Source organism: Aphanomyces astaci, assembly GCF_000520075.1.
Source record: "Aphanomyces astaci strain APO3 unplaced genomic scaffold supercont1.15, whole genome shotgun sequence".
NCBI classification, from domain to species: Eukaryota; Oomycota; class Saprolegniomycetes; order Saprolegniales; family Verrucalvaceae; genus Aphanomyces; species Aphanomyces astaci.
Window position 1 is genome coordinate 667,207 of NW_009798278.1, and position 24,761 is coordinate 691,967.

Consider the following 24,761-nt stretch of genomic DNA (forward strand, 5'->3'; position numbering starts at 1 on the left):
CCAATCAAATCGATTTAAATTCCACAAGAGAAACCACGCCACAACACGAAATTTAACTCGAAAGCACAATAGGAGTACTATATTCTTTTAATGATATCGTTAACGGGAGCTTATAGTTAATCATGACATGCTCCTAATATGTTTTTAATATTAGCCCCCAACGGTCGTTCGCATGGCAGTTTAGCATGATTGGCTAATTAATAATCATGAATGTAATTGAAATAAATAAATCAATCCTCGATCCTTTGGAATACGCTTGATATTTGTAAAGTACTCTCTCCTATAAATCTGGGAATGAACGGTCGCCTGGTAATAGTGTGAATGTTGACATTTGCCGATGCAGAAGGCGTTACGGAATGTCTCGGTCGTTACATGGCGAACCCCTGTAGAGGATTCATGACGGCAGCTTGCAATTTGACCGATGAAGGCAAGCGTTGTGGCAGCGGCGGCGGTGTTCGGCCTCACGGCGTACTTAACGACGGCCTGTACGATGATCGCAGTGGGAAAGAAGGCAACCGTCGATGGCTCGACGATTGTCACGCACAACGACGACGCCGGTAGCGTCACGGCGGACTTGAGGCTCGTGGTGGTCCCTGCCAAGGCACACCACGACAGCATCAATCGATCGGTGTACCGCTTGCAAGGCGGGTACCCTCGCGTGGTCGCCGCGGATCGGAGTCCGCAGTACGCCGCCAAGGCTGGAGAGAACGAGTCGACACCGCTGGGGTTCATTCCACAAATCGAGAAGACGTACAGCTACATTGCACAAGAGTACGCAATCGTGAACCAAGTGCAGCTGTCCATTGGCGAAAGCACGTGCAACGCCCGGACCACAGGATGGCCGACGTCCATTCCTGGAGGCCGCGCCATGTTTGGACTTGGGGAGCTCACGAGTGTGGCCATGGAGCGATGCGACAGCGCTCGATGTGCGATCCGATTGATGGGGTCGTTGGCAGAAACCTACGGGTTTTACAGTGAATATGGCGGCACCCCCGATGCCCCCGGGTAGGCTTTGTGGCCGCATTCATAGGATGGATGCATTCTTCCTCAACTGTGTTGGTTTTGATGAATAGGTTCGACTCCGAAGCGCTGGGGATCACAGATCGATATGGAGAAGTGTGGGTGTTTCACATCTTGGCAGGACCAAATGGGAACGGAGGGGCAATCTGGGCCGCCCAGAGAGTGCCAGACAACCACGTGGCGGTGGTAGCCAACCATTTCACGATCAGCGCCATGAACTTGACCGATTCCGACTGGTTTTTGGCGTCTTCAAATGTCATTTCAACTGCCATTGACCACGGATGGTACACCCCCAAGGTAATAAATAATGTACGTTTTTTTTTGCCTAATAAATCTGTGTTGGGACTTGGTCTTAATGTACATATTAACTTGTGACGTGACCACTAGAACAATGCGTCGCATGCCGACTTTTCATTCAAAGCAGCGTATGCAAAGCCACCAACGGTGTCGCCACTGTTGTACACGGATGGCCGCACGTGGCGCGTTTACAGCACGTTTGCACGTTCCCAGAACGTTCCGGCGACCTTTGGCTACATGAAGGACTACCCTGAGTATCCGTTTTCGGTCCCCGTGGACGAGTTGATCTCTCTTGAAGCGATCACGACGCTGCTTCGAGATCAATACGAAGACACCGAGTACGACTTGACCCAAGGATTGGCAGCGGGACCGTTTGATAGCCCCCTGCGGTACTCTGGGTACACCACAGGAGTGCATGGAGGTTGGATGAACCCCATCTCTGTCCATCGAACGCTGTACAGCTACGCCGTTCAAGCCAAGCAGCCCCCTCACGTGACCAACACTGCAAAACCGGCGGCAATGTCGGACAACGAGGCACCGCGCCATCATCCCACGACCAAGGTGCACATCCACGAGATCGATGCGTTGCTGGGAATGCTTTGGTTTGGCCAAAGTGCTCCCCACGGTACTGTGTACTTGCCATTTTCTTGTGCGCAGACGTCACTGCCTGAGTCGTTTCACGATCGCGCGGGATACCAAGGCGAGTTTGCCCTTGGGTCTGCTTGGTGGGCGTTCAATTTGGTACGAACCAGATCCGTATTGGTTGTAACGTTAATAGTATTAATAGTATGACCCATCGATTGAACGCTGTGAATGCAGGTCAACAATTGGCGAACGATCCGATACAATGCCATCAGCCACGACGTGAACAAGTTCATCGCCACGTACCAAAAGGAAGCGTTTTCGCTCGTCCAACGTCGCGACAGTCGTGACAATGACCTCCGCCATGGAGACCTCGACGCTCTGCACAACGGATTTGCATCACGAGTGGTCGACGCTCGATGGAAGTTGGCATGGAAACTCATCTCCAAGTACAGCGATGGTTACGTGACTCCGGACAAGGAAGGGCCCATGAAGTCACTGGGGTACCCTGCATGGTGGCTCAACCAAACCAACTACGTGCAATGGGTCAAGCCACCAGTAGACGTGGTCGTTCCTCTTGCTGCACACTTGAACCGACAACATGCCGCTCCAGAGAGTGTTGCGGGTGGACTGATAGTACCTCTTCTTGGCGGCTTTGTGCTAGGTTTCGTTGCCCATGTGCTGTATCAAAACCATCGCCGCTATGAGTACCGTGCTCTCGCGTAAATGGGCTGTGAAGTGGTAGCGACAAGGTGTCGAATAAGTGAATGAACTGATGAGACTCCTGCGAGCTTGTGCCAGGTGCAGTCATAGATATGTAGTCCATGTAGCTACTGCAGCTGGCTTGATGCCATTTTAACTTCAGCAGTTATAAGCACTACTGCTAGAACGAAGTTCTGAGCCATCTCGCATGTTGCATCGATCCAATCTTAGGAAGTGCGGCTCAGAATCCAACTGTATTTTTATTAACTGACCAGTAAGCGCTTTTGGTTTGCCCTACAAACATCAAGGTAATTGTATAATAAGGTGATTTCGGCGATATAATAATGGCGGAATTTGGTCGTTTCATAACGCCCCTCTCGCAGAAATGCCCTGACACGGGTCAAAACTTTTAAAAAAGCATAAAAAGCCTGTATTTAATATTAGAGGTATCCAGTTTCCATACCATTTCGGCTACAAAGACATGGCATCGGCAATACAAATCTATCCATTTTGAAAGGTATGTAATGATAGAGGTAATTGGTTTATTTGTTCCTGAAGGCTTATTGGGGGGCGACGCGTATGTGCGGTTCCAAATCAATTTCTGCATGTTTTTAATTGAGGTATACTGAACCTCATATGCTTTTTCACGACTATTATATTTGCGCGAAGATATCCAAGCTACGTCATTTTCGAATAGGCTGGTAAAGAGCGAAGTCGAGAGATGGCTGACCTACCGATCACCTTCGGCGAGGTCCTCAATGTAAGTACCCTCCCATGATATGCCGCGTCGTCGCTGTCTGTCCTCCATCTTCCTCCTTCATGACACGTGATACGATGGGTTCTTGTGCATGTAGCTGGGGGCCTTGGGAGTCAACCTCGAGTATGTAAAATTTGGCACATGTGCCATGGAAAGCGATAAGTTCATCACTGTATGCGAGACCGTCAACGGACAAGCGAACGTGGTGATTGTGGACATGGCGGCGGGCAACAACGTCCAACGACGGCCGATTGCCGCCGAAGCGGCGATTATGAACCCCCTCACGAAAGTGATTGCGCTCCGCGCCGGTCCGCAACTTCAAATTTTCAACATGGAGCTCCGTGCCAAGATGAAAACCCACCAAATGACGGAAGCCGTTGTGTTTTGGAGATGGATTACGCCCAACACGATCGGGTTGGTGACTGCCGGCGCCGTGTACCATTGGAGCATCGAAGGCGACTCGCCTCCCCAGAAGCAGTTTGATCGCCACGCGAACTTGGGCCCCAACACCCAAATTATCAGCTACGAAACGTCCCCTGACAACCAATGGTTGTTGCTCGTGGGCATTTCCGCAGGCGAGGGGGGGCGCATTGACGGGAACATGCAGTTGTACTCGAAGGACAAGAAGGTGAGTCAAGTGCTCCAAGGCCACGCCGGCACGTTTGCCCACATCAAGCCCCCTGGCCGCACCGACGAAGCGCAAGTGTTGTGCTTTGCCGGGACCAAAGACGGCGCCCCGTTGCAACTGTTTATCATGGAAGTCGGCGCCAACGCCGCCGGCCAATCCTTCCGCCTGCCCCCTCAGCCCATCCCATTTGCCGCGGACGCCGTCAACGACTTCCCCGTGTCGATGATCGTACGTCTTATCTCCATTCTCGTTACTTGCAACTCATGGAGCATGGCGTAGGCGTCTCCCAGCGACGACATCATTTACTTGATCACAAAACTGGGTTACCTGTTTTTGTTCGACATCCACAGCGGCAAGCCCGTCTACCGCGCCCGCGTGAGCCAAGACACGGTGTTCGTCACGTGCCTGCACTCCCCCACGAAGGGCATGCTCGGGATCACGCGTCGCGGCCAGCTGCTCCAGTTTTCGATCAACCAGCAAAAGCTCGTGCCGTACGTTGTGGGCACCCTTCGCGACTCGCAGCTGGCGCTGAGTCTGGCCACGCGGTTGAACTTGCCCGGGGCCGAAGAGCTCTACTTCACAGAATTCAACCGGTTGGTGGGTCTGAACGACGTGCAAGGCGCCGCGCGACTCGCCGCCGTGTCGCCCCAGGGCGTCCTGCGCACACCCCAAGTGATCCAACGCTTCCAGCAAATGCCACAGCAACCCGGCCAGCCGTTGGCGGTGCTGCAGTTTTTCAGTGTACTGCTGGAACTCGGCACGTTGAACAAGTACGAGTCGATCGAGTTGGCGCGCCCGGTGCTCCAGCAAGGCCGCGGCCAGCTGTTGCAAAAGTGGCTGTCGGAGGACAAGCTCGAGTGCTCGGAAGAGCTCGGCGACATGTGCGCGCAGTCGGACATCACGATGGCACTGTCCGTGTACTTGCGCGCGAACGTGCCTGAAAAGGTGATCAACTGCTTTGTCCAGCGCGGCGAGTTTGACAAGATCGTCGCATACGCGTCCAAGACCAACTACCGGTGCGACTACACGTTTATGCTGCAAAATCTGGTGCGCGCCAACCCTCAAGGCGCGCTGGACTTCGCGCAAAAGCTGGCGGTGGCCGAGAACGGGCCGCTTGTGGACATTGCGTCCGTCGTGGACATTTTTATGCAGGTGAGCCGGATCCAGGAAACCACGGCGTTCCTGTTGGAAGCGCTCAAGGCCAACCGTCCCGAAGACGCGCTGCTGCAGACGCGGCTGCTCGAGATCAACTTGCTGGGCGGGTCTCCTCAAGTGGCCGACGCGATTCTGTCCAACAATATGTTTAGCCACTACGACCGGCCCCGCGTCGCGCAGTTGTGTGAGAAATCGGGGCTGTTTCAGCGCGCGCTCGAGCATTACACGGACCTGGCCGACTTGAAACGTGTGGTGGTTAACACGCATGCGATCAACCACGAGTTTATCGTGACCTTCTTTGGCACGTTGACGGGGGAGGTGTCGGTGGAGCTGATCAACGCGCTGCTGGGCCACAACATGCGGCAAAATCTCCAAATTGTGGTCCAAGTGGCCACCAAGTACGTGGAACAGCTCGGCGCCAAGCAAATTATCGATTTGTTTGAAAAGTACAAGTCGTTTGACGGGCTGTACTACTTTTTGGGGTCGGTGGTCAACTTTTCCCAAGAGCCAGACGTACATTTCAAGTACATTGAAGCTGCGACCAAGATGGGCCAGTTCAAGGAGGTGGAGCGCGTGTGCCGCGACTCGGCCGTGTACGACCCCGTCAAGGTCAAGGACTTCCTCAAAGAGTCCAAGCTCCAGGACCCGCGCCCGCTCATCCATGTGTGCGATCGCTACGACTTTGTCGAAGAGCTGACGCAGTACCTGTACTCCAACAACCTGCTCAAGTACATTGAAGTGTACGTGACCAAGGTGAGCCCGCAAAAGACGCCCCAAGTCGTGGGGAAGCTGCTCGACTTGGATTGCAACGAAGACTACATCAAGACCCTCCTCAGTGCCATTCCCCAAACGCCCGTGGACCAGCTAGTTGACCAAGTCGAGAAGCGCAACCGTCTGCGCCTCCTGCAGCCGTGGCTCGAAGCGCGCGTGTCGCAGGGCAACACGGAGCCGGCCACGCATAACGCCATGGGCAAGATTTATGTGACACTGAACCGCGACCCGCAAGCGTTTCTGATCAACAACCCGTACTACGAACCGTCGGTGGTGGGCAAATTCTGCGAAAAGCTGGACCCGGCGCTCGCGTTTTTGGCGTACCAACGAGCCAACGGCGCGTGCGACGATGATTTGATTCGAGTCACGACCGAGAACTCGCTGTTCAAGGACCTCGCGCGGTACCTGGTCCACCGCCAAGACCTCGATTTGTGGGGCAAAGTGCTGGTCAAGGCCGTGGAAGGCGAGGCGGAGGCGCCGTCGCGCCGCGCGTTGATTGACCAAGTGGTGCAAACTGCACTTCCGGAAGCCAAGAATCCGGACGAGGTGTCGACGACGGTGCGTGCGTTTATGAACGCGGAGCTCCCGAACGAGCTGATTGAGCTGTTGGAGCGCATTGTGCTGCAAGGCACGGAGTTTTCGACCAACAAGAACCTGCAGAACCTGCTCGTGTTGACTGCGATCAAGGCGTGCAAGGAAAAAGTGATGGACTACGTGAACCGCCTCGACAACTTTGACGGCCCGGACATAGCGCGTATCGCCGTGGGCGAGCAGTACCAATTGTACGAGGAAGCGTTTGTGATTTACAAGAAGAGCAAGTGCAACTCGGATGCGATCGGCGTGCTGCTGGATCATATCCAAGACATGACGCGCGCGTACGAGTTTGCCGACCGCTGCAATGAGCCGGATGTGTGGTCCAAGCTAGCGCGGTCGCAGCTGGACACGAACAACCTGCACGAAGCCCTGGCGTCGTTCATTAAGGCCGGCGACCCGTCGTCGTACGCGGCGGTGATCGCCACGGCCGAGCGTGACAACAACTGGGCCGACTTGATTGAGTACCTTCGCATGGCGCGCAAGTCGGTCAAGGAGCAGCACCTCGACACGTCGCTCATCTACGCGCTAGCCAAGTGCGAAAAGTACGCTGAGCTCGAAGAGTTTATCTCGGCGCCGAACGTGGCGCAGATCCAAAACACGGGCGAGCGGCTGTTCACGGAAGGCATGTTCAACGCAGCCAAACTGCTGTTCCAGAACATCAACAACAACGCCAAGCTGGCCATCTGTTATGTCCGCCTCGGCAAGTTCCGCGAAGCCGTGGACGCGGCCACGAAAGCCAACTCTGTGGGTACGTGGAAGGAAGTCAACTATGCGTGTGTGGACGTGAACGAGTTTCGCCTCGCGGGGCTCTGTGGGCTGCACATCATTGTACACCCCGACCATTTGGAAGAGCTTATTTTGAACTATGAGCGCCGTGGCCACTGGGCCGAGCTGCTTAAGTTGATGGAGCAAGGGCTGGGGCTCGAAGGGGCCCACGCCGGCATCTTCACGGAGCTGGCGATCTTGTACTCCAAGTACAACCCGACCAAACTCATGGAGCACATCAAGATCTTCCATTCGCGCATGAACGTGAGCAAGATCTTGAGGGCGTGCGAGAAGGGTCTGCACTGGGACCACGCCGTGTACTTGTACAAGGAAGACGGCCAGTTTGACAATGCTGTGCGCACGATGGTGGACCACCCCGTAGCGTTTGCCCACGACTTGTTTTTGGATTGCATCCAAAGAGTGCGCAACCAGGAGATCCACTACAAAGCCATCAACTTCTACCTGGAGCAGCACCCGCTCGAGCTCACGCGACTGCTCCAAGTGCTCACGCCCAACCTCGACCATGCCCGCGTCGTGCACCAGCTGCGCAAGTCGGACAACTTGCCGCTCGTGGTCGAGTACCTCAAGGACGTGCAGAAGGAGAACCTGTCGGCCGTGAACGAAGCGCTCAACGAGATCCTCGTGGAAGACGAAGACTATGCGGGGCTTCGCGATTCGATTGACTCGTACGACAACTTTGACCAGATTTCGTTTGCGCAAAAGGTGGAGAAGCATGAGCTGCTCGAGTTTCGCCGCATTGCGGCGTACCTGTACAAGAAGAACAAGCGGTACGGCCAGTCGCTCAAGCTGTCCAAGGCCGACAAGATGTACAAGGACGCGATCGACACGGCGTTCGATTCTGGCGACGCCGAGCTGGCCGAAGACCTGCTGCGCTTCTTTGTGGCGGCCCACGACAAGGAGTGCTTTTGTGCGACACTGTTTACGTGCTACAAGCTGATCAAGCCGGACGTGGCCATGGAGCTCGCGTGGCGCAACGGCTATGTCGACTTTGTCATGCCGTACTTGATCCAGTACGTGAAGAACTTGAACGACAAGATCAAGGTGCTGGACGAACGAACCAAACCCAAGGAACACGACGGCCAGCATCACATTGACGGCGGCATCCCCGGCGCCGTGGACCCGGCCTTCCAGCTGGGTCTGAACCCCGTCATGGCGATCGCAGCCACGGCGTACGACCCCAGCGCCGCGTACGGAGGCTACGGCATCCAGCAGCCCCTCGGCTACGGCGGCATCCCGCAGGGGGGGATGCCGTTGGGCGGGGGCTACGGCCAACAAGGCGGGATTCCCCCCCAACAATATGGAGGTGGATATCAGTATTAAATGATTGAACGTCGTGCATTTGATTGACTCTGCGACTGGAGCCACGTTGCTGTTGTTTATAGCAAGTGTCATGTAGGCCACACATGGCGGCATTGTACAGTAGTTAGTACATATGAGGCTGTGATTGTGTCGGGACATGCAAAGTACCTATATTTGTATAGAGTGGTGGTGGATTGGCAGTTGCCGGATACGCTGTCGCATGCCAAGTTGGTTGAGCATTCGGACTGCAAGTTGAAGTGGTCGGGCGACGTGTCACGACGTGTAGTTGGCAACGACGTGTGTGTGATGGTTGTCAAGTGAAGTGGCCAATGAAACAAGCGTATTTTCAAATCAGGGGCCTGTGATTGGCTCGTGGAATTGAACCTGGCATGCACGTTTATATGACCTGACATGGACCTTACAGTGGGACGTGGCAACCCCCAGAGAACGGTAAACGACCAACCTGCCAAAATGCACACACAACCAAACGTGCAATTGCACCTCGATCTGGATTTGACGACGGACATGACCAAGAAGACCAAGAACAAGTGGCTGCGCGAGCTCACAGACATGATGGAGAGGCACGGGTTCAAGCTCAAGCGCAACGAGAACCACCTCGTGTGGAGGAACGACCGCCTGAGCATCCAAATCGCAACGTCGAGCAGTCCCAGCGACTTGAACGCGATCCGCCAAATCGAACGGGACATCAGGCGTAAGCTCAGCATCGATCATCCGTGGTACAAGGTGCCCTGTGCCGCCTAAGTCGACATGGCCGGACCAACACGACACTGCTGCTACTCGAAGCCGGGGCTGCATTATGGCAACTCTGTGTATCGTAGCATGCGAGTCGTACGCTAAGCAGTCTGAACAACGATTTGATTGCATATCTGTATGAGAAGTCCAAATTGAAGTCTATGTGATCGATCAAGACGCCTTTCGAACGAGGGCGGAGCTGGCTTGGGTGGTCGACATGTACGACTGCTGTAGTCGCTTTTCTCGCGCCAGCTTCTTCTGTAGCTCCACCGCCTTGTCGTTTCGGTTTCGCGCATCGATGTGCGCTAAGCCGATCGAAGATCCATTTTCAAACACGCTTCGACTTTGGACATGTGCCGGTCCATGCAGCAGTTGGTTGGTCGTGCACCAGTCGATGCTCTTGCCTTCCTTTCCTTCAGGGCCGTGGGGAAACAACAAGTTGTAGCTCAGTCCATTCTGCCGCACATATGACTCCGTCAGATCGTCCGTGCTCGGGGCCACTGTCTCGCGCGATTGCTGGGTCTGCGGGTCCACAAACTTGGCTCGCATTTCCGAAATGCCATTCATCGCGCATACCACGCTCTCCTGCGCTAACTTGGCGCCGTATTGATCCTCCACGTAATTGCCGATCTTGACGCCCGTGTTGAACGAGTTCTTGTGTCCGCTGATGCCGTAGCCTGTTACATTCATGATGGCGAGTCGGGAACAAACAATGCGACTGCAGCAACATTGGGCAGATTCTTAAAATAGAATTCCGGATATAATTTCCGGATCTCCATTTCAACCGTGAACGGTCAACCTTTCTACAACAGGTCATAGATGCCGCCACCCGAAGACGCAGACGAATGGACTCTACCGCGGGTGAAGTTCCTGTTAGAGACGCAAGAAGTCAATGCCAGAAGTCCACTAACAGGTCGATCGCTGCTGCATGATGCGTCTATCCGAGGCATGAAGGACGTAGTGTTGCATATGCTGGCCAACACGGAATGCGACGTGGAAGTGCGCACAATGCTGGTGCGTTGATGATGCTGAAGTGGCCTAGCGATCAAAGAATCCACCTTGGGTATGTGATGGGCATTAGGGATGTGCGACGCCATTGCATCTCGCAGTGCACGCAAGCGACAGAAGCATTGTGTTTCTCTTGTTAAGTCACGGCGCAAACCCAAACGTTCGTGACCGGTTCGATCATGTATACCTCTTGTAGCTCCTGATCCTCTCGTGGATGGCTGGCTTATTGTAGCGTAGATTTGGGTCCACTCCCTTGCACTACTGCACCAAGCGCAGCGTGGCAGTTCATTTGATCCAGTTTGGAGCACGCGTTCTGGCTGCAAACAAGGTACCTGTGAACATTGGGACTTAGGGTTCCATCACTGTATGTTTAGAAGCGCAAAACGGCGGCATTTATGATTCAGTCCAATGAAGAAGCAGACTCGGCGCTCAAGACCTACATCAATGAGCTCGCCGATGCCGAGTACACCGTACGCCGACAGCAGCAGCGTTAAGATTGCAATGTCATTTGAAGTTTGTGTAAACAGGCAGTATGGTTCATATGTTGAGTTACTATACATCCTCTATCTCAATCAATTTGGATGTCGGCGCGAGCTTCTCGGCCAAGTACCGCAGGGACGTGGCGTTTAACGACGCCGGGGCCCCATCGTTCTTGGGGCCAGCATCCCCTCGACGCTCCCGGCGAACTCGCTCGTCCGCTTCACTGAGGAGGTTCAAGAGGTCGAATTTACCTCCTTCGGGCAAACAAATATCTACTCAAGAGGTCATAGTGATTCTCATTATAACAGCACAATTGAATCACTTCAATAGAAGCACGCACTGATTTGACATCCACTCAGGGCATTGAGCGCGGACAAGTCGACAGGGGGCGGGGGGGCCACGAGCGTCTTAGCGTCTCCGCCGTCGTGTGCTTCCGCCTTTTTCACCTTACGCTCTTTGCGGCGCTGGGCTTTACGCCGTTGTATGTCTTGCGTTTGCCGTGCATGTTCCACTTCCCACAAAAAAATGATCAGCCAAGAATCATATGGCCATCGGTAAGACGATGAAATCATGTCAGAAATACCTTGCAGGGCAATCTCGAGTTTCTTGGACTCGTCTGCATGCTCTTGCAGCACCTTTTGCAACGACGCTTCGACGTCCATCTACCATCAACCATGTCATTCCAAAATAAAACTCTATGAACTTGCCATGTTGGATGTGAAGTCGCGATGAGTCGATTGGGCCGACCCCAATGCAGTCTCAATGTCCTACACAACCCATTGAAGACAAAGGGCCCCGTACTGATTAGTTGAACCGTCAAATCTGCTGATGGAGTCCACGGCTTGGTCTCTAAAGGGCGTAGTTTTTGCTCAAGTGGGGTAACATCGCCCTTGCTGTCGGCCGTCATGTCCACAGGAGGGGTGTCCCCTGGAGCTAGAAACGCGTAGGGGACCCATTGATTGTCGTTGTCCCAGTAGCCGACGATTGGTTCGCCGTCTTTGGACATGGGGGGGTCCCATCGACTTTCACCCGTGACTGAGTTCAAGTAGTAATACGTGCCATCGTCGCCGCTCCAGTGCTGCACCCACCGGTCGTTCAAGTCGACCTCCTTTGCTTCGGCTCTGGGACTGAGAAAACTTCGAGATTGCACTTCCACTTGAACTTCATGGGCTTCTGATTCCAACAAAAGCCACTGGAGCAAGTCGGGCACAATGGCAGAGTCCTGTCGACAACCATATCAATAGTAATTGAGATGTCCACAACCCAAGCAAAGTACGTACGCTAGGTTGTATGCGACTGAAGATAAAATCAGCAATCTCGCTTTCGCATTGCGCCAAGTCGTGTTTGAAATGTATTTTTTCCTTGAGAAACAAGTAGCTACAATGAAAACAAAGTTGCGAGTTGTGATGGATATATCTTTTAGTTTAGAACGAAAATGAACGTACATTTCATCCAGGTGGGCTTGGCTCACAGACTTGAACCCAAAGCACCGCTTCTTGATGGCTTTGAGCTCCACTTGAATCGTCTCCATTCGGTCACATAGATGGCATAGCTCGTCTTCTGCCGATAAGGTTGTGCCGGCAGTCTACATGCAACCCCCCCAACCTGTCAATGTCATTGTATTGCACTATGATAACGCGCACCGTCTCATCTACAGCTGCACCAGAACCACTGGACGACCGTTGGCATAGCGCCGACATTTGCAACCGCATGCCAGCATTTCGCTCAGACAGTCGCTGGGCCACCAACAAGTCGACTTTTAATCGCTAGGTAGAAATATATGTCATTATGGAGTAATGGGGCAGCCAGCAATATCCACGACGGCAGACAAAACCGCAGCCTCGTACTTCGTGAACAAGGGTGGCTTCCAATGATCTCATTTTTGCCGCCATTTTGGACTCTAGTGCAAGTTGTCGTTCTGCTATTCTCCAAAATAGAATAGCATTCGTCGGCGCACCTGTGGACACTTCAATGGTTGCGGTGGTGGCCTCCCCAGTTCCGTCCGATACATCAGATGCAGCCACCGTCGTTTGGTTGCTATAGTGTGCTTTCATCATCATGATGGCGTCGGCCCAGGGTAAGTAGGCTGCGTCGTCGTCACCCAATTGCCCCGACGCCTACGTCTTCATTAGTTGTAATGACTTGCGCAGACCGTGTCACTGATGGCGTAGACGGTGTCACTGAGTTATACCTACCTACCTGCGCATCCAAGAGAGATCGCGCGACCACCTCTTGCAAGATCCACTCGTGTGAGCCAAAGTACTTGGTGGCGTCAAAGGCAGCGGCACCGTCTACTACCTGGAACTCATCTGCACCACTGAACTGCATTTCGTTTTCGTCGGGGGGCATCGACGGCACGGCGTTCCATTCCACGTAAGTCTGCATGAGCGCACAAAACCCGTGAAAGTCGTCGTACGCGAGTAGAGTTTTCACGAGCAGCTGCACTTCCTCCTCCTTTGGCCCGCCGGCTTCGTTGACCACGGCCTCCTCCAGCGCCGCAACAAAAGTGGATGGTTCACACCCCAAGTCCTGCACAATGCCTTCCAACAATCGCTCGGCCAGGTCCTTGAACTCGACAAACACAGCATGCTGCTGCAGTGAGTAGGACTCTTGCGGCCCCGCCAGCCCCACGAACGCCAGCTTGTTCGCGTGCATGAAAGCATTCACAGGCTCCAGCCATTGATCACCCTTGAGGAACTGCGCCACGGCATCGAGGAGAAAGTCGCTCATGCCGAGTGTGTCCGTTCAAGATTCAAAGCAGCACGTTTTAGGCAAGTCCCCCCACCCTCAGTTGTTGAGGATGGGGGGGGTCAGATATTAATACTAGTTTACTACTAGTATTCGATTTCGCACGTTGACTTTACAGTTATTCGTGCCCCTTGCAAGCCAGGCATATATAGTACAGTAACACTGTCTTGGGAAAAGTCGGAAGACAACATACCAGTACCGGTATATAGCCAGGAGGTGGTCCTTTGCTGCAGCGGCAACTTCTATCCCCGCTGTCATATGTCGTTGAAATGTTCATGCTACGAGTATCAGGAGAAGCGATCAATAAATTGAGAAAAATATCTTGAAACGGCAAAGTCAATAGGGCGGTTACAAGACTCACGTGACCGTTTCAGTCGTCGAGCCGCCTCGGCCAAACGGGTATGGGGCCAAAGAAGGGAAAGAAAAAGGAGAAGAAGGGCAAGAAGGGCAAGGATGGCGACAGCAAGGAGGACGACTTGTCGAGGGAAGTGGAGGCTGAGCGTCAGGAGCTGATCAAGGAAGCCAAGCGACTCGCGGAACGGTCCAAAAAAGAGGAGGAAGCGTTCAACGAGTTCCAGCAGCAGCGCGAAAAGATCAACTACTTTTGGATCGTGGAGAAGAAAAACTTGGAGGACAAGAAGGCCGAGCTGCGCAACAAGGAGCGCGAGCGGCAGGACTTGGAGGAAAAGCACCAAGTCGAGATCAAAGTATACAAACAGCGGGTCAAACACTTGTTGTACGAGCACCAGAACGAAATCTCGTCGTTGAAAATCGGTACGATCGCCGCCGCCATGTCCATGTCCACGACTGTAGCTGAAAATGACTGTAGAGTCGGAAACGGCGCTCAAGATTGGCCAAGACGACCACCGCACCACGGAGCGCGAACTTAAGACGGACAAACGATCGCTCAAGTTGGACCTGAAAGAGATGGAGCTGTCCCATGAAGACTATTTGAAAACGTTAAAGCAGGTGTGTGTACTAACGTTCCTACATTCGTGGCTTAGTTATATACCGGTACTAACAATATGCGATACAGGAACAAGACAAACGGATCACAGTGCTGCGACAAGAGTTTGAACGTCATGCCAAGGAGCTGCAGCAAAAGTTTGAGCGGAAACGCAAGACTTTTCGAGACGACTTGGAGAGCCAGCGGCGGGTGGACACGCTGCGCATCGAGGAGCGCAAGAACAGCCACATCGCGCAGCTCATGTCGGGCCACGAGAAGGCGTTTGGCGAGATCAAAAACTACTACAACGATATCACACACAACAACTTGGACTTGATCAAGTCCCTCAAAGAAGAGGTGGCTGAGATGAAGAAGAAGGAAGCGCAGGACGAAAAGCTCATGTTTGAAATCTCTCAAGAAAACAAGCGCATGTCCGAGCCGTTGAAAAAGGCTCTGCAGGTACGTGTGTACCAACGACCAAACCTTGTCGCAGATTGTGGATGCAATGTCAAACCTTGATATGGTGCAAGGACACAAGAATTGCGCTATTCTTCGTTTCTAGAGCCATCTAACTGTGTTTGAGAACGGTTTAGGACGTGGAGCGACTGCGCAAGAACATCAAACACTACGACGAAGACAAGGTAGCGCTCAAGTCGGCCAAAGCCGAGCTGCTGGTGCTGGAAGACCAGCTCGGGTCACTTTCGTGGGAGCACGAAGTGCTGACCCAGCGATTTGGCCAAGTGCAAACTGAATACCACACGCTGCACGGCCAGTTCCAGACGAGCATTTACGACGTACAGCAGAAGAACGGGCTCAAGAACTTGCTGCTCGAAAAGAAACTCGAGAGCATGGGCGATGTGCTCGAGCAGAAGGACGCGCAGCTGAACGAAGTGCTGGCCCACGCCCAGCTGGACCCGTCGATCGCCGGCCAGGTGCGGCGCCGGCTCGAGGACATCATGGAGGCCAAGAACCAGGAAGTGCGAGACCTGGAGAAGGAGCTCGCTATCGTGCTGCGACTCCTGACAGACTTCACCAAGGCCGCCGAGGCCAAGCTGGTCGAGTACGGCACGCCCGTGGACGAGCTCGGGTTCAGTCCCAACCTGAACCCCACGCACCTGCCGAAACTCGGGCTCAAGCAGGCAACGACTTTGCAAAGCAGCGCTGTGGGTGGCCAGGCGTCGGCGATTACAACCAGCGGACGAGGAGGCGGCCACTCCCCGTTTACGCTATCGCCGTTGAAATAGTAAGCGACAATATGAACTGTGGAGGGTGTTGAAAGTAGGGTGGTGTGATCAAAGTCACTAACACTGTAAACTAATGTAGGACAGATACAATAGTTGTGTAGTACACCTTTTTGCAGTTTAGTTGGACGAATGCCCGATATATTTGGCCAATATATCGGGAACACGACCTCAGTGTGCCAAATTAAATAGGCACATGGCTAATTATATCGGGCATATATCAGGTGCACGGCCAAATATGTTGGGCATTCGTCCAACTAAACTGCAAAATGGTGTACTACTTGCCTTTATCGCGGGAATTGTCGTCATTTAATTTTAAATACTGATATACGTCAAGAAGGTTCTATTTTAAATATACATATAATAAATAGATTAAAAAAAGGTAATTTTGAAATAGCTTCTATAGGATCTAAAAATAATTATACTTATCCTGTAGAAAATTTAGGATTAACTATAAATACTTTAATAGATATAATACAAGGTAAACATTCTTTTTGTAAAAAATTAAAAAAAGCTAAAAATCCTATTATTAATATTAATATAATTGTAGGTAATTATATTTTTGAAAAATTTAAAAATTTATCTTTTACTATTAATAGTATTGGTTTCATGAGTACTGTAGTACTGTATGAAGTGAAATACACTACGAGTAGTCGTCAGCATCCAGTATGATACAAGTGGACGTCATGCTAAAGTTACTTTACTACAGCCGCCTTTGGCCATCGAATTTCGCCTTTGGCCATCGAATTTCACTGTCAATGAACCCTTGATACAGTCAGTAGACTACCGTTAACTAGTTGAAAGGACGGATTCCCAGTCAGTTAAGTACTACGTAGTAGCCACGACATTTTTGGTATAAATGTCAAAATTAGCACACATTAACGGAATCCTACACGACTTTGTACGCGTTGCGGTTGGTCGCGCCGTCCTTGAGCTTCAATTTGGGGTGCACCAGCACGTAAATATCGTCAATTCGCGCGTCCAGCTGCGCGATGCGCTCCCGCGTGGTGGCTTCCAACGCGTCCATGCGTCCGCTGAGCATGTGGATCGCATCCAGGAGCACGCCGGGGTTGAGCGGGATGCCCGAGAACTTGGCAGCGAGGTCCTTCTGGCCGTACGCGGCGCTGAGGTTGTCGCTCTCCATGGAGATGCCCATTTCGCCGAGCGAGTTCAAGTTGCCGTGGACGTTGCCCATCATGTTGAGGTTCAAGTCTTCGTTCGAATCGAGCGGCATGCCCATGTTGATCGCGCTTTCCTCCACGTCGTACGTGGGCATGGGCCCGGCCAGTTCCTTGATGCCGTACCGCTTCTTGAAGCTCTTCATCCACGCTGGGGTCACTCCGGGCCACGACCCGCTTTCTTCGTGCTTGAGAGACGCGTGGGCGTTGCCTGTGACTTGCGCAATGAGCTCCGCCGCCTTCTGGTGCAGCGCCTCGTGCGTCACGGGTTTCTGGTGGCACTTCTCCGTGATCATCCATCGGTACAATTCGCGTTCCACGGCAGGGTACGCTTCGTCGTCGGCGACCTTGAGGGTCTTGCGGCGCAACGATGCCAAATGCTTGGCGTCCCCGCAAAAACGCATGATGCGTTCCTTGTTCTTCTTGATGTCGGAGATTTGCTGGCGAGAAATACCGAGAAGAGCGGCAATGTCCACGGGCTTCTCGCCATTGTCGAGACGCTGGAGAACTTGTTGCTTCTGGTACAACGACACCACGACGCGCTTGCGTTTGTTGGTCGTGGCAGGGCTCGCCACTACGGAAGACGCGGCCATGGCTGCGGACGGGGAGGGCTTGATGGCGGACGCGGTCTTGTTGCGGGCGCCACGCTGGCCCTTCCCAGAGGCGATGGCCGACCCGCCGAGCCCATCCCCGGTGGCACTGTCGTCGTCGCCTTCGTCCTTGAACCCTCCATCTAGCGCGTTGAGACCGTCCGGATATGTCACTTCATCATCCGGTGCCAGACCTTCCACAGCATCATTGAGGTCGTTCATCGGCAAAGCGGCGTTTGTTATCCGGTTGAAATCGAAGAATGGCGTCGGATGGCTGGGAAAATCCACTTTTTCGAAGTGTGGCGCGGATGCAGTGCTCTGATTAGCGGAATCTTTCTGTACTTTGGCTTTTAAGCCAATCATTAGCCGACAATTGCGAGGCTGTAATGTTGGAAATGACAGAACACGCACTTTTGAACTGCCAATTCCAGAATGTGGCAAGAAGCGATCCGCTGCACAACCGCTTGGTGTGTGTACCAATGACAAAAACCGAGATAGAAGAGTGGAGCATACATGCATGCATTGTACGCATTAAGATGACTAACACCACTGGGATAGATGGCGGAAGAAGGGTAGATGAGGTTCAGCGACCAAACTAAGGCGACTGGCCTGAAATGGCCATGTACAAATGTACTTCCGAAGCGATTTGTGTAGTCCTGATGGTGTTCGGCGTGCAACACCATAGGTTAAACCTATATATGGTAGAAGTTAGACGACCAGCCAGCAAAGCAAGCACCCTAACTTACTCGGCAGTTGTCATCCAAATCATGACGGTGGGATGAAAGTTCCGCAGTTGGCATTACCCCTCGTGTTTTGTCAATTCGCATCGGATGTAATATAGTGTGTTTTCAAATAGTGTTCGCGTGGATTGTACTGCAAATAGTGTGACTTGGTACTTTGACATCATGGCAGCCTCCGCGACGTTGACAACTCGACTGCGCGACACGTTGGACTTGCTCTGCCAGATCAATGAAATTCAGCCGGCGTTGTGTACGTACATGCGCCATCTTCATGCAACACGTCGCTCACGATGCATCTCCTAGTCGTGACCCGAAAACTACGGGACTTAGGCGCCGAGGTCGACGAGTCAATGCCAGAGTTCACTCGCTTCATCTTGGCCACGCTTCGCACGGACATCCACGACTTCCACAGCAACCCGCCGCGCTTCCACTACCCACGCCGTGAATTCCACGAGCATTTTGACTATGTCGTACGTCCAAGCACCTCGTTTCCACCCAGTCGTGTCAGCATCCATCTGTCAATGTGGTTCCATTGGTTCGTAGACGAGCAAGTGCAATCCACCGTTGCGTCAGACGCAGGCCATGCGACTCTTGTGTACGATCCAAGTAGGTCGTTCCATCAACCGCCATGATCGTCACTACATTACGTAGTTCATCTTGCTGCCCGCGCGTCGCTGGGTCGACGAGTACGCCGACGACACCGTGAGCGTGGATCCGTTCGTCCTGTTTGAAAGATACTCCAAGCACTTGTCACCGTACGTGGCAGATCCCATGTAAGTCCTTCGTAGCGCCACCGATCCTCCTCTTTCAGCTCATTTCTCAGCCGCCCCTTTCTTTTCCTCGCCACTCTCTAGCGATCCGACTAACGCAGTACAGCGCGACGCCAAAGAGTTCCAGCGGCACATGGACGAGTTCCTAGTCCACCGCAAGGGCCCGCTTGTCCACGAGGTGAGTGTCGTGTATGTGCTTACATGCTTTGGATTTATCATCACCTTTCTCCAGCTTATTCACGACATGTCGTCCATCACTGTGTCCATGGTAGAAACTGGTGGCGCTACTGGCGTTGTATCCCATGGCGTGGTTTCAGTGTCGGGTGATTCGGTTCTTGAATGCAGTGGAAGACCACCTGTACCCTTCCAACGACGCGGAAATGATGTCGTTCCCACCGGGCACCACAGCAACGTACGTTCAACCCTTGTCGACTTTGCCCTAGTAGTACACACAAAACTGATGTGTAGACCGTACCGAGTGAGTCGTCGATCGGTGCAGCGTCCCATGGATTGCTCGTCGGAAACGTGGCGAACATTGCACCAGTGCTTGCAAGCAGCTGTCGAGGACACGGTCACCAGGCAAATACAAGTGCAGCAGCCTCAGGAACAGGTGCAGCAGTCTCAGGAACAGGTGCAGCAGCCTCAGCCACAGGTGCAACAGTCGCAGGACCAAATCGCAGCTTCCCCTGACGCTCCACGAGCTGCGGGCAAGAGGCGGCTGCGAACGCTAGACGATGACGACGACGAGGACGAGCACGACATGGTCAAGCGAGAGAAAATGGTGGACAAGGCGGAGATAAAGCGGGGGGATGTGAACGGGGGGGGCAGCGTGGTGTCGTCCCCCGAGTCAGTGTCGGGGAACATGAAGGACGACAAGAAGTGGAAAGAAGGGGGGGGTGAAGGGCCCCGTCGTCGCAAGCGCCGCGTGGTGTGGTCGGCCGCGGAGGAAGACGCTGTGCGACACGGTGTCCGGCGCTTTGGCGAGTCGAGCTGGACCGAGATTAAACGGCACTACCCGAACGTGCTGCTCCACCGCACGCCAGAACAAATCAAGGACAAGTACCGCACGATCCAGAAACGACTGTCGAAAGGAACACCCTCCTGAGTGCGCCCCTTATATATACAATAATATATATTCTGTCAGTTGCATTGTGAATTTGCTATAAACTTCGAGAATTCGCGTCATTTGGCTAATCAATCAATATTGAATCACGCTGGAGTGTTCTGATTGGTTGAATATACTGTGTCCTTTCTGTAAGAGCCAATCCACTCCAAATTATATTAGCCAAATATTCGTGATTCGACATATATTTGTACCGAATCACAATCCACAAAATATACTTAGGTGACTTTACACTTTACACTGACATAGTGCCTTTGGGTACCTCCTTGACCAATGTATAGAGGGTATATTAGTCTAGTAGAATATAGTAATACTAAAGGCTGTAAGTCCAAGGGACCAGGGTATGTAGTACATTATTATTCGTACGTTACAACTCTTCGTCGACCACTTGATGGGGTCGCGCCTTCTTCTTCTTCTTGCTGCTCTTCTTGGCTTTCTTCGCCGCTGCCGTCGCTGCCTCGGGGTCGTCGGCAGTGTCGACAAACGTCTGGAACACTTCAAGGTCCTTGTCCTTAGGACTTAACTCGATGAATTCGTTGGAAATGCGCACGGCCTCCACTTTTACGTCATGGATCAACCTACATGCATATCCCCCATATAACAACGTTGGACCAACGCCCCATATTATCTTCATGTACACACACAAAAAATACCAACTACATATATTGTCGATTTGATACAAATTTGGGGAGGGGGTGCAATCGAATCAAACCGATCCAACAATCGATCTGATTGGTTGAATTTCATTGAGAAATGGGTTTTGATTGGCGAATAATTTTGAGCTCATCTGAGGTAGCCAATCAAATCGATTTAAATGCCAACGTACTGCTTGGAGATGGGCAGGTCCCGCTGCGGTTGATGCTCTGCCAAGACGAGGGCGCCGTGGTACCGCACGTACGTGAGAGCCAAGTTTTTGACAATGTCTTTACGGGGGTATGTGACACATTGCACCTGCGACACCGTCACGACCCTTTGGACAGAGAACAAGAGTACTTTACCGGGATGGCAACGTGGTAAATGCCGTTGAGGGCCTTGACAATATCCCGCAGCCCAAACATGTACCCGTCTAAATCGTCATACGTGACATCTTTGCCCTTCTTGGCCGTGCGGTCGATCCAGTACTGCAAACTGTGCAGCGCCTTCTGATACAGCCCGTCAAAGTAAATCTTGCGGGCCACATACTCCCACGACCCGTCGGGGTACTTTGCCGAATGGGCCAGTGCAAAGCTCTGGTTGTACATTTGAAACAGCGTCTTGGACTCTTTGTTCCACTTGGCATACGTGGGCATCCTATGTCATTTCTTGAATATATATATATGGAGGGCAATGTACTTTTTCTGTTCGTGGATCTTCCACAGCATGCCGTGGGGGGTCACATAAAACCCATTGTAGTACCCGTCTTTGCCCAACGCTGATTCGTTCTACAACATGATGATCACGTCACTCTTGATCACGTCACTCTTGATCACGTCACTCTTGATCACGTCATATGACATACCACGGCGTGGAGGTCCAAGTACATGTTGATTGCGTACATGTTTTGCATGACAAATCGGCGCATGAGCTGCTCAAAGCCCTTGCTGCCCCGTTCAGTGGACACGCCTTGAATGAGCTGGGGGAACGTGATACCCGGGTACAAATCATGCTGGCGACTGAACCAGCTGTACGGCATCAGCTGAAAGTTGAGGTGCGTTACATCTGGGCGCTTGTGTTCGCACTCTTGGAGGTACCGGACGCTGTTCCAGTTGATGTCGGTGTACGAGAGCAGCACCGAGTGGGGGGGTAGCGTGTCGAGTAGTGCGTTCCCGTACGAAGACATGACCACGCCCGACTACCTCCCATATATAATAATACATCACCAATGATAAACACAGCGAAGTAGTTAGTACTAGTAGTACCTTGCTGTGGTTGGATTGCCGAAAGTGCGTCGAGATTTGAAGCCCCACGAGCGCCACGGACGACCCGATCACGAGAAATCGACCCATGGACGTCGGAATGAACGACGGCAGCCCCCGAATCACATTGCCCTGCATGCGCGCGAGGCCAATACCCAGGAACATGGCGATGACCATGTTGGGTTGCATCCAGAAGCGGCTGTGGATCGATCGAGTTAGTGGCTACCAACGAAATCTATGAGTCATCCGTGTCTGCGATAAGGGGCGACTTGTGACAGCGTACAATGTACAAGGGCAAGTTGGCCAAAGCGTTGAAGCAAACCAAGTAGTGCAGCAACGTCAAGAGGAGCAAGTCATCGAGCGATCGTTGCTCCGGGGTATGCGTGTCACTGGATGACGTGGTCGCGTCCGCCACGGCGGGTGTTGCCTCGGGTGCGTTGTCGCTACGATTACGTCATCAACGGATTCGTAAACAAAGACTTGTCACGATGACATATTGTGGATATGTATCTCGCCGTTAATCGAATCTCGAATCGACGCTATTGGCTACTCTGATTTTGAGTGGATTTGATTGGCTCTTACAGAAAGGACAAGTGTATTCAGCCAATCAGAACTTCCAACGCGATTCAATATTCATGGACAAAACCACGCGAATTATTGGAAGTATATAGCGAATTCACAATAACGTTACATATTGTATTGTGTTTATCCTAAACTGGAGCGACATGAAGAATAAATCGAACCAATCAAATGCACAGATGAATTGGCAGAAGTATTGAGCCAATCAGATTGCAGGAAATCAACATCTAATTAGTGTGATGCCTAAACCAGTGTGATTGCAAGCACCTTACAGGCCGACTTTATACATAGTATACGTAGTCCAAAAATCTGTAGAATCGATCGATAGATTTGGCAAATCAGCCCCACAAGTCCAAATTTTGGGTAAAACGAGACATTATCACTCGACGCGTTGGCATTGCAACACATCCACGGTATACTGTATCACACACATACACACGTACGCGCGCCACAGCCCAATGAAGGCCAAGATAAACCCGACGCCAATAAATTGCTCGCGGGCGTCGTGCAGGTACAACAACCCTCGTTCCCACGGAGTCTACAGGCAATTTTAGTTCAATTATAACCATACAACACAATCATAAAAATAATAAACAATTGAAATCGCCACCAAATGGAACAAAGCAGTGTGATTGGCTAAAAAGAATGAAGGTTGCACAATGATTGGCTAAAATGGTTCAATGTTGTACAGTTATTTATAAAATATTGAAAATATGAGTATATCACTTGTGCAAGAGATATAACGTCATAGTACCTCGGTAAGGTTTGTGGGTTTGATGGGCGACAGCTTGAACGTGCCGTACTCTTCTCGCACCAAATGGCGGAGCAGCCCCATCCAGCTGGACGCGTTGCCCCACGACCCCTTCGACGGCGTTTCGGATACATTCATGAGATGCAAATATGGCGTCAGGCCTGCCACAAAGCTACGCGAGGGCCGCCGCGCGTAAGTTAAAAATGCGATACAGACATGTGATAATGGATACATATACGTACAGCATGCCAAAGCAAAAGAGGTGGTACCAGCGAAATACATTGCGACCGTGCCACAACATCCACGCAATCATGGGCACTTCGTACAAGACTACAAGCCAAAGCAACGTCATCAGTTGGATGAAGGCGTCGTTGCGATGACGTATCGATGGAATGTGATGACGTCCACGTACTGGCAGTGTGTTGGTTGGAAAGGGCCAAGCCGCAGATGAGAGCGCCAAGTGACGCGGCCGAGATGCTGTGGGAGCGCTTGAACACTGCGCACAGCACAAACAGAATCGCGAGGAGCATGTTGTTCAACGCAAACACTTCTGCCCCGACAGCATATTCCCACGTGAGAGGCGTGAACGCAAACATGAGTCCGCCCGCGATAGCTGCAAACGCATTCGTTTTGTTCGTGTACAAGTACACAAAGTGGGTGATCGCGGCGGCGGCGACGGCGGCGAACAAGGCGTTCTCGAGGTTGGCAATGTACGCAGGCGTCAAACCGTGGAAAAGTTCCAGTTTGAACGCGGCTTGAAGCAGGAGAAGGTACAGCGGGTAGCCCGGCGGATGCGCGACGCCGCCTTTCGCCTTACAAGCTTCCGCGAGGAGTTCGCCACTGTCGCCACCCGGAACACTGGGAAACGCCGTGGCGACGTACATGGGCAAAGCCACACAGAACGTCCCCACGGCGGGTAGAACATCCAAGAGGCCGACACTCGACGATGATGGCACCCCAAGCACCTTCGCCATCGAAGTTGGTCTTTTCAATCGAGCAACGTTTGGACTTTGAGTGATAAAAAGATCGCTGGCATTATTTGTTCGGTTTTCGATTTTCGAAAGGTCGCGAAAATATATATTTATAAAATAAGGTTATTAAATTTGGGCGGTGGAATCAACATTTTCGAACCATAGAAGGAGGAGAAATGTCGGATCGATGCATAACGCTATAGTTAGCGTACGAAGATGGCCACAATACCTTCAAAGCGATGGATAATTCGTTGCCCAAGCACCACTACAGGACCGTTACTGTGGATCAATATTATTATCATGGCGTCGAATTCCGGGTTAACGTTATAAGTAGTAATATCTGTACTATTCTTATACGAGTTAAATAATACTACTCCGAGTACGTACAGTAGTATAG

The 24,761-nt window shown here is 52.3% G+C and overlaps 10 protein-coding genes across 11 annotated transcripts; 7 read left to right on the forward strand and 3 right to left on the reverse strand.

Annotated features, from left to right (window-relative positions):
• The first annotated feature begins 353 nt into the window (after positions 1–353).
• On the forward strand, positions 354–2,764 carry H257_07396. 2 transcript variants are annotated; one of them, XM_009832907.1, is made up of 4 exons: positions 354–1,005; positions 1,074–1,317; positions 1,408–2,058; positions 2,137–2,764. In XM_009832907.1, the coding sequence occupies exons 1-4, from the start codon at positions 422–424 to the stop codon at positions 2,623–2,625; spliced, it is 1,968 nt and encodes a 655-aa protein (XP_009831209.1). In that variant the 5' UTR covers positions 354–421; the 3' UTR covers positions 2,626–2,764. The 2 variants fall into 2 exon arrangements, with proteins under 2 accessions (XP_009831209.1, XP_009831210.1); XM_009832908.1 differs by having other exon boundaries at positions 1,408–2,764.
• Positions 2,765–3,285: 521 nt separating this feature from the next.
• On the forward strand, positions 3,286–8,688 carry H257_07397 (hypothetical protein). The gene is made up of 3 exons (XM_009832909.1): positions 3,286–3,361; positions 3,456–4,214; positions 4,266–8,688. The coding sequence occupies exons 1-3, from the start codon at positions 3,323–3,325 to the stop codon at positions 8,610–8,612; spliced, it is 5,145 nt and encodes a 1,714-aa protein (XP_009831211.1). The 5' UTR covers positions 3,286–3,322; the 3' UTR covers positions 8,613–8,688.
• Positions 8,689–9,022: 334 nt separating this feature from the next.
• On the forward strand, positions 9,023–10,048 carry H257_07398 (hypothetical protein). Its single transcript, XM_009832910.1, has one exon. The coding sequence runs from the start codon at positions 9,063–9,065 to the stop codon at positions 9,351–9,353; it is 291 nt and encodes a 96-aa protein (XP_009831212.1). The 5' UTR covers positions 9,023–9,062; the 3' UTR covers positions 9,354–10,048.
• H257_07399 (hypothetical protein) lies at positions 9,041–10,048 on the reverse strand. The gene has a single exon (XM_009832911.1). The coding sequence runs from the start codon at positions 10,032–10,034 to the stop codon at positions 9,516–9,518; it is 519 nt and encodes a 172-aa protein (XP_009831213.1). The 5' UTR covers positions 10,035–10,048; the 3' UTR covers positions 9,041–9,515.
• A 74-nt stretch (positions 10,049–10,122) lies between these two features.
• On the forward strand, positions 10,123–11,173 carry H257_07400 (hypothetical protein). The gene is made up of 4 exons (XM_009832912.1): positions 10,123–10,358; positions 10,426–10,523; positions 10,590–10,680; positions 10,727–11,173. The coding sequence occupies exons 1-4, from the start codon at positions 10,164–10,166 to the stop codon at positions 10,844–10,846; spliced, it is 504 nt and encodes a 167-aa protein (XP_009831214.1). The 5' UTR covers positions 10,123–10,163; the 3' UTR covers positions 10,847–11,173.
• On the reverse strand, positions 10,905–13,562 carry H257_07401 (hypothetical protein; the record flags this gene model as incomplete). The annotated part of the gene is made up of 10 exons (XM_009832913.1): positions 10,905–11,104; positions 11,173–11,343; positions 11,416–11,494; positions 11,647–12,054; positions 12,113–12,209; positions 12,278–12,417; positions 12,488–12,598; positions 12,680–12,732; positions 12,790–12,949; positions 13,032–13,562. 10 exons carry the CDS (start codon positions 13,560–13,562, stop codon positions 10,905–10,907), a joined length of 1,950 nt encoding a protein of 649 aa, XP_009831215.1.
• Positions 13,563–13,931: 369 nt separating this feature from the next.
• On the forward strand, positions 13,932–15,868 carry H257_07402 (hypothetical protein). Its single transcript, XM_009832914.1, has 4 exons — positions 13,932–14,354; positions 14,410–14,549; positions 14,617–14,985; positions 15,120–15,868. The coding sequence occupies exons 1-4, from the start codon at positions 13,982–13,984 to the stop codon at positions 15,768–15,770; spliced, it is 1,533 nt and encodes a 510-aa protein (XP_009831216.1). The 5' UTR covers positions 13,932–13,981; the 3' UTR covers positions 15,771–15,868.
• A 739-nt stretch (positions 15,869–16,607) lies between these two features.
• On the forward strand, positions 16,608–17,959 carry H257_07403 (hypothetical protein). Its single transcript, XM_009832915.1, has one exon. The coding sequence runs from the start codon at positions 16,760–16,762 to the stop codon at positions 17,855–17,857; it is 1,098 nt and encodes a 365-aa protein (XP_009831217.1). The 5' UTR covers positions 16,608–16,759; the 3' UTR covers positions 17,858–17,959.
• A 467-nt stretch (positions 17,960–18,426) lies between these two features.
• Positions 18,427–20,194, forward strand: H257_07404 (hypothetical protein). The gene is made up of 7 exons (XM_009832916.1): positions 18,427–18,525; positions 18,579–18,745; positions 18,819–18,881; positions 18,927–19,048; positions 19,130–19,223; positions 19,318–19,457; positions 19,514–20,194. Exons 1-7 carry the CDS (start codon positions 18,441–18,443, stop codon positions 20,148–20,150), a joined length of 1,308 nt encoding a protein of 435 aa, XP_009831218.1. The 5' UTR covers positions 18,427–18,440; the 3' UTR covers positions 20,151–20,194.
• A 292-nt stretch (positions 20,195–20,486) lies between these two features.
• Positions 20,487–24,408, reverse strand: H257_07405 (hypothetical protein). The gene is made up of 11 exons (XM_009832917.1): positions 23,806–24,408; positions 23,636–23,723; positions 23,397–23,565; positions 23,086–23,180; positions 22,347–22,506; positions 22,067–22,285; positions 21,667–21,999; positions 21,501–21,589; positions 21,167–21,458; positions 20,995–21,119; positions 20,487–20,746 (listed from the first exon to the last, which is right to left on the reverse strand). The coding sequence occupies exons 1-11, from the start codon at positions 24,365–24,367 to the stop codon at positions 20,536–20,538; spliced, it is 2,343 nt and encodes a 780-aa protein (XP_009831219.1). The 5' UTR covers positions 24,368–24,408; the 3' UTR covers positions 20,487–20,535.
• Positions 24,409–24,761: the final 353 nt, after the last annotated feature.

Coding starts and splice junctions, on each gene's coding strand:
- H257_07396 (XM_009832907.1), top strand. CDS start 422: ATGAAGGCAAGCGTTGTGGCAGCGGCGGCGGTGTTCGGCCTCACGGCG. Junction 1,006..1,073: donor GGCACCCCCGATGCCCCCGG/GTAGGCTTTGTG, acceptor TTTGATGAATAG/GTTCGACTCCGAAGCGCTGG. Junction 2,059..2,136: donor CTTGGTGGGCGTTCAATTTG/GTACGAACCAGA, acceptor CTGTGAATGCAG/GTCAACAATTGGCGAACGAT.
- H257_07397 (XM_009832909.1), top strand. CDS start 3,323: ATGGCTGACCTACCGATCACCTTCGGCGAGGTCCTCAAT. Junction 3,362..3,455: donor CCTTCGGCGAGGTCCTCAAT/GTAAGTACCCTC, acceptor TTGTGCATGTAG/CTGGGGGCCTTGGGAGTCAA. Junction 4,215..4,265: donor ACTTCCCCGTGTCGATGATC/GTACGTCTTATC, acceptor AGCATGGCGTAG/GCGTCTCCCAGCGACGACAT.
- H257_07398 (XM_009832910.1), top strand. CDS start 9,063: ATGCACACACAACCAAACGTGCAATTGCACCTCGATCTGGATTTGACG.
- H257_07399 (XM_009832911.1), bottom strand. CDS start 10,034: ATGAATGTAACAGGCTACGGCATCAGCGGACACAAGAACTCGTTCAAC.
- H257_07400 (XM_009832912.1), top strand. CDS start 10,164: ATGCCGCCACCCGAAGACGCAGACGAATGGACTCTACCGCGGGTGAAG. Junction 10,359..10,425: donor TGGAAGTGCGCACAATGCTG/GTGCGTTGATGA, acceptor GATGGGCATTAG/GGATGTGCGACGCCATTGCA. Junction 10,681..10,726: donor GCGTTCTGGCTGCAAACAAG/GTACCTGTGAAC, acceptor CTGTATGTTTAG/AAGCGCAAAACGGCGGCATT.
- H257_07402 (XM_009832914.1), top strand. CDS start 13,982: ATGGGGCCAAAGAAGGGAAAGAAAAAGGAGAAGAAGGGCAAGAAGGGC. Junction 14,355..14,409: donor AATCTCGTCGTTGAAAATCG/GTACGATCGCCG, acceptor AAATGACTGTAG/AGTCGGAAACGGCGCTCAAG. Junction 14,986..15,119: donor CGTTGAAAAAGGCTCTGCAG/GTACGTGTGTAC, acceptor AGAACGGTTTAG/GACGTGGAGCGACTGCGCAA.
- H257_07403 (XM_009832915.1), top strand. CDS start 16,760: ATGCGCTCCCGCGTGGTGGCTTCCAACGCGTCCATGCGTCCGCTGAGC.
- H257_07404 (XM_009832916.1), top strand. CDS start 18,441: ATGGCAGCCTCCGCGACGTTGACAACTCGACTGCGCGACACGTTGGAC. Junction 18,746..18,818: donor ACGAGCATTTTGACTATGTC/GTACGTCCAAGC, acceptor ATTGGTTCGTAG/ACGAGCAAGTGCAATCCACC. Junction 18,882..18,926: donor GACTCTTGTGTACGATCCAA/GTAGGTCGTTCC, acceptor TACATTACGTAG/TTCATCTTGCTGCCCGCGCG.
- H257_07405 (XM_009832917.1), bottom strand. CDS start 24,367: ATGGCGAAGGTGCTTGGGGTGCCATCATCGTCGAGTGTCGGCCTCTTG. Junction 22,286..22,346: donor CCAACTTGCCCTTGTACATT/GTACGCTGTCAC, acceptor TTTCGTTGGTAG/CCACTAACTCGATCGATCCA. Junction 20,747..20,994: donor GACCTGCCCATCTCCAAGCA/GTACGTTGGCAT, acceptor ATATGCATGTAG/GTTGATCCATGACGTAAAAG.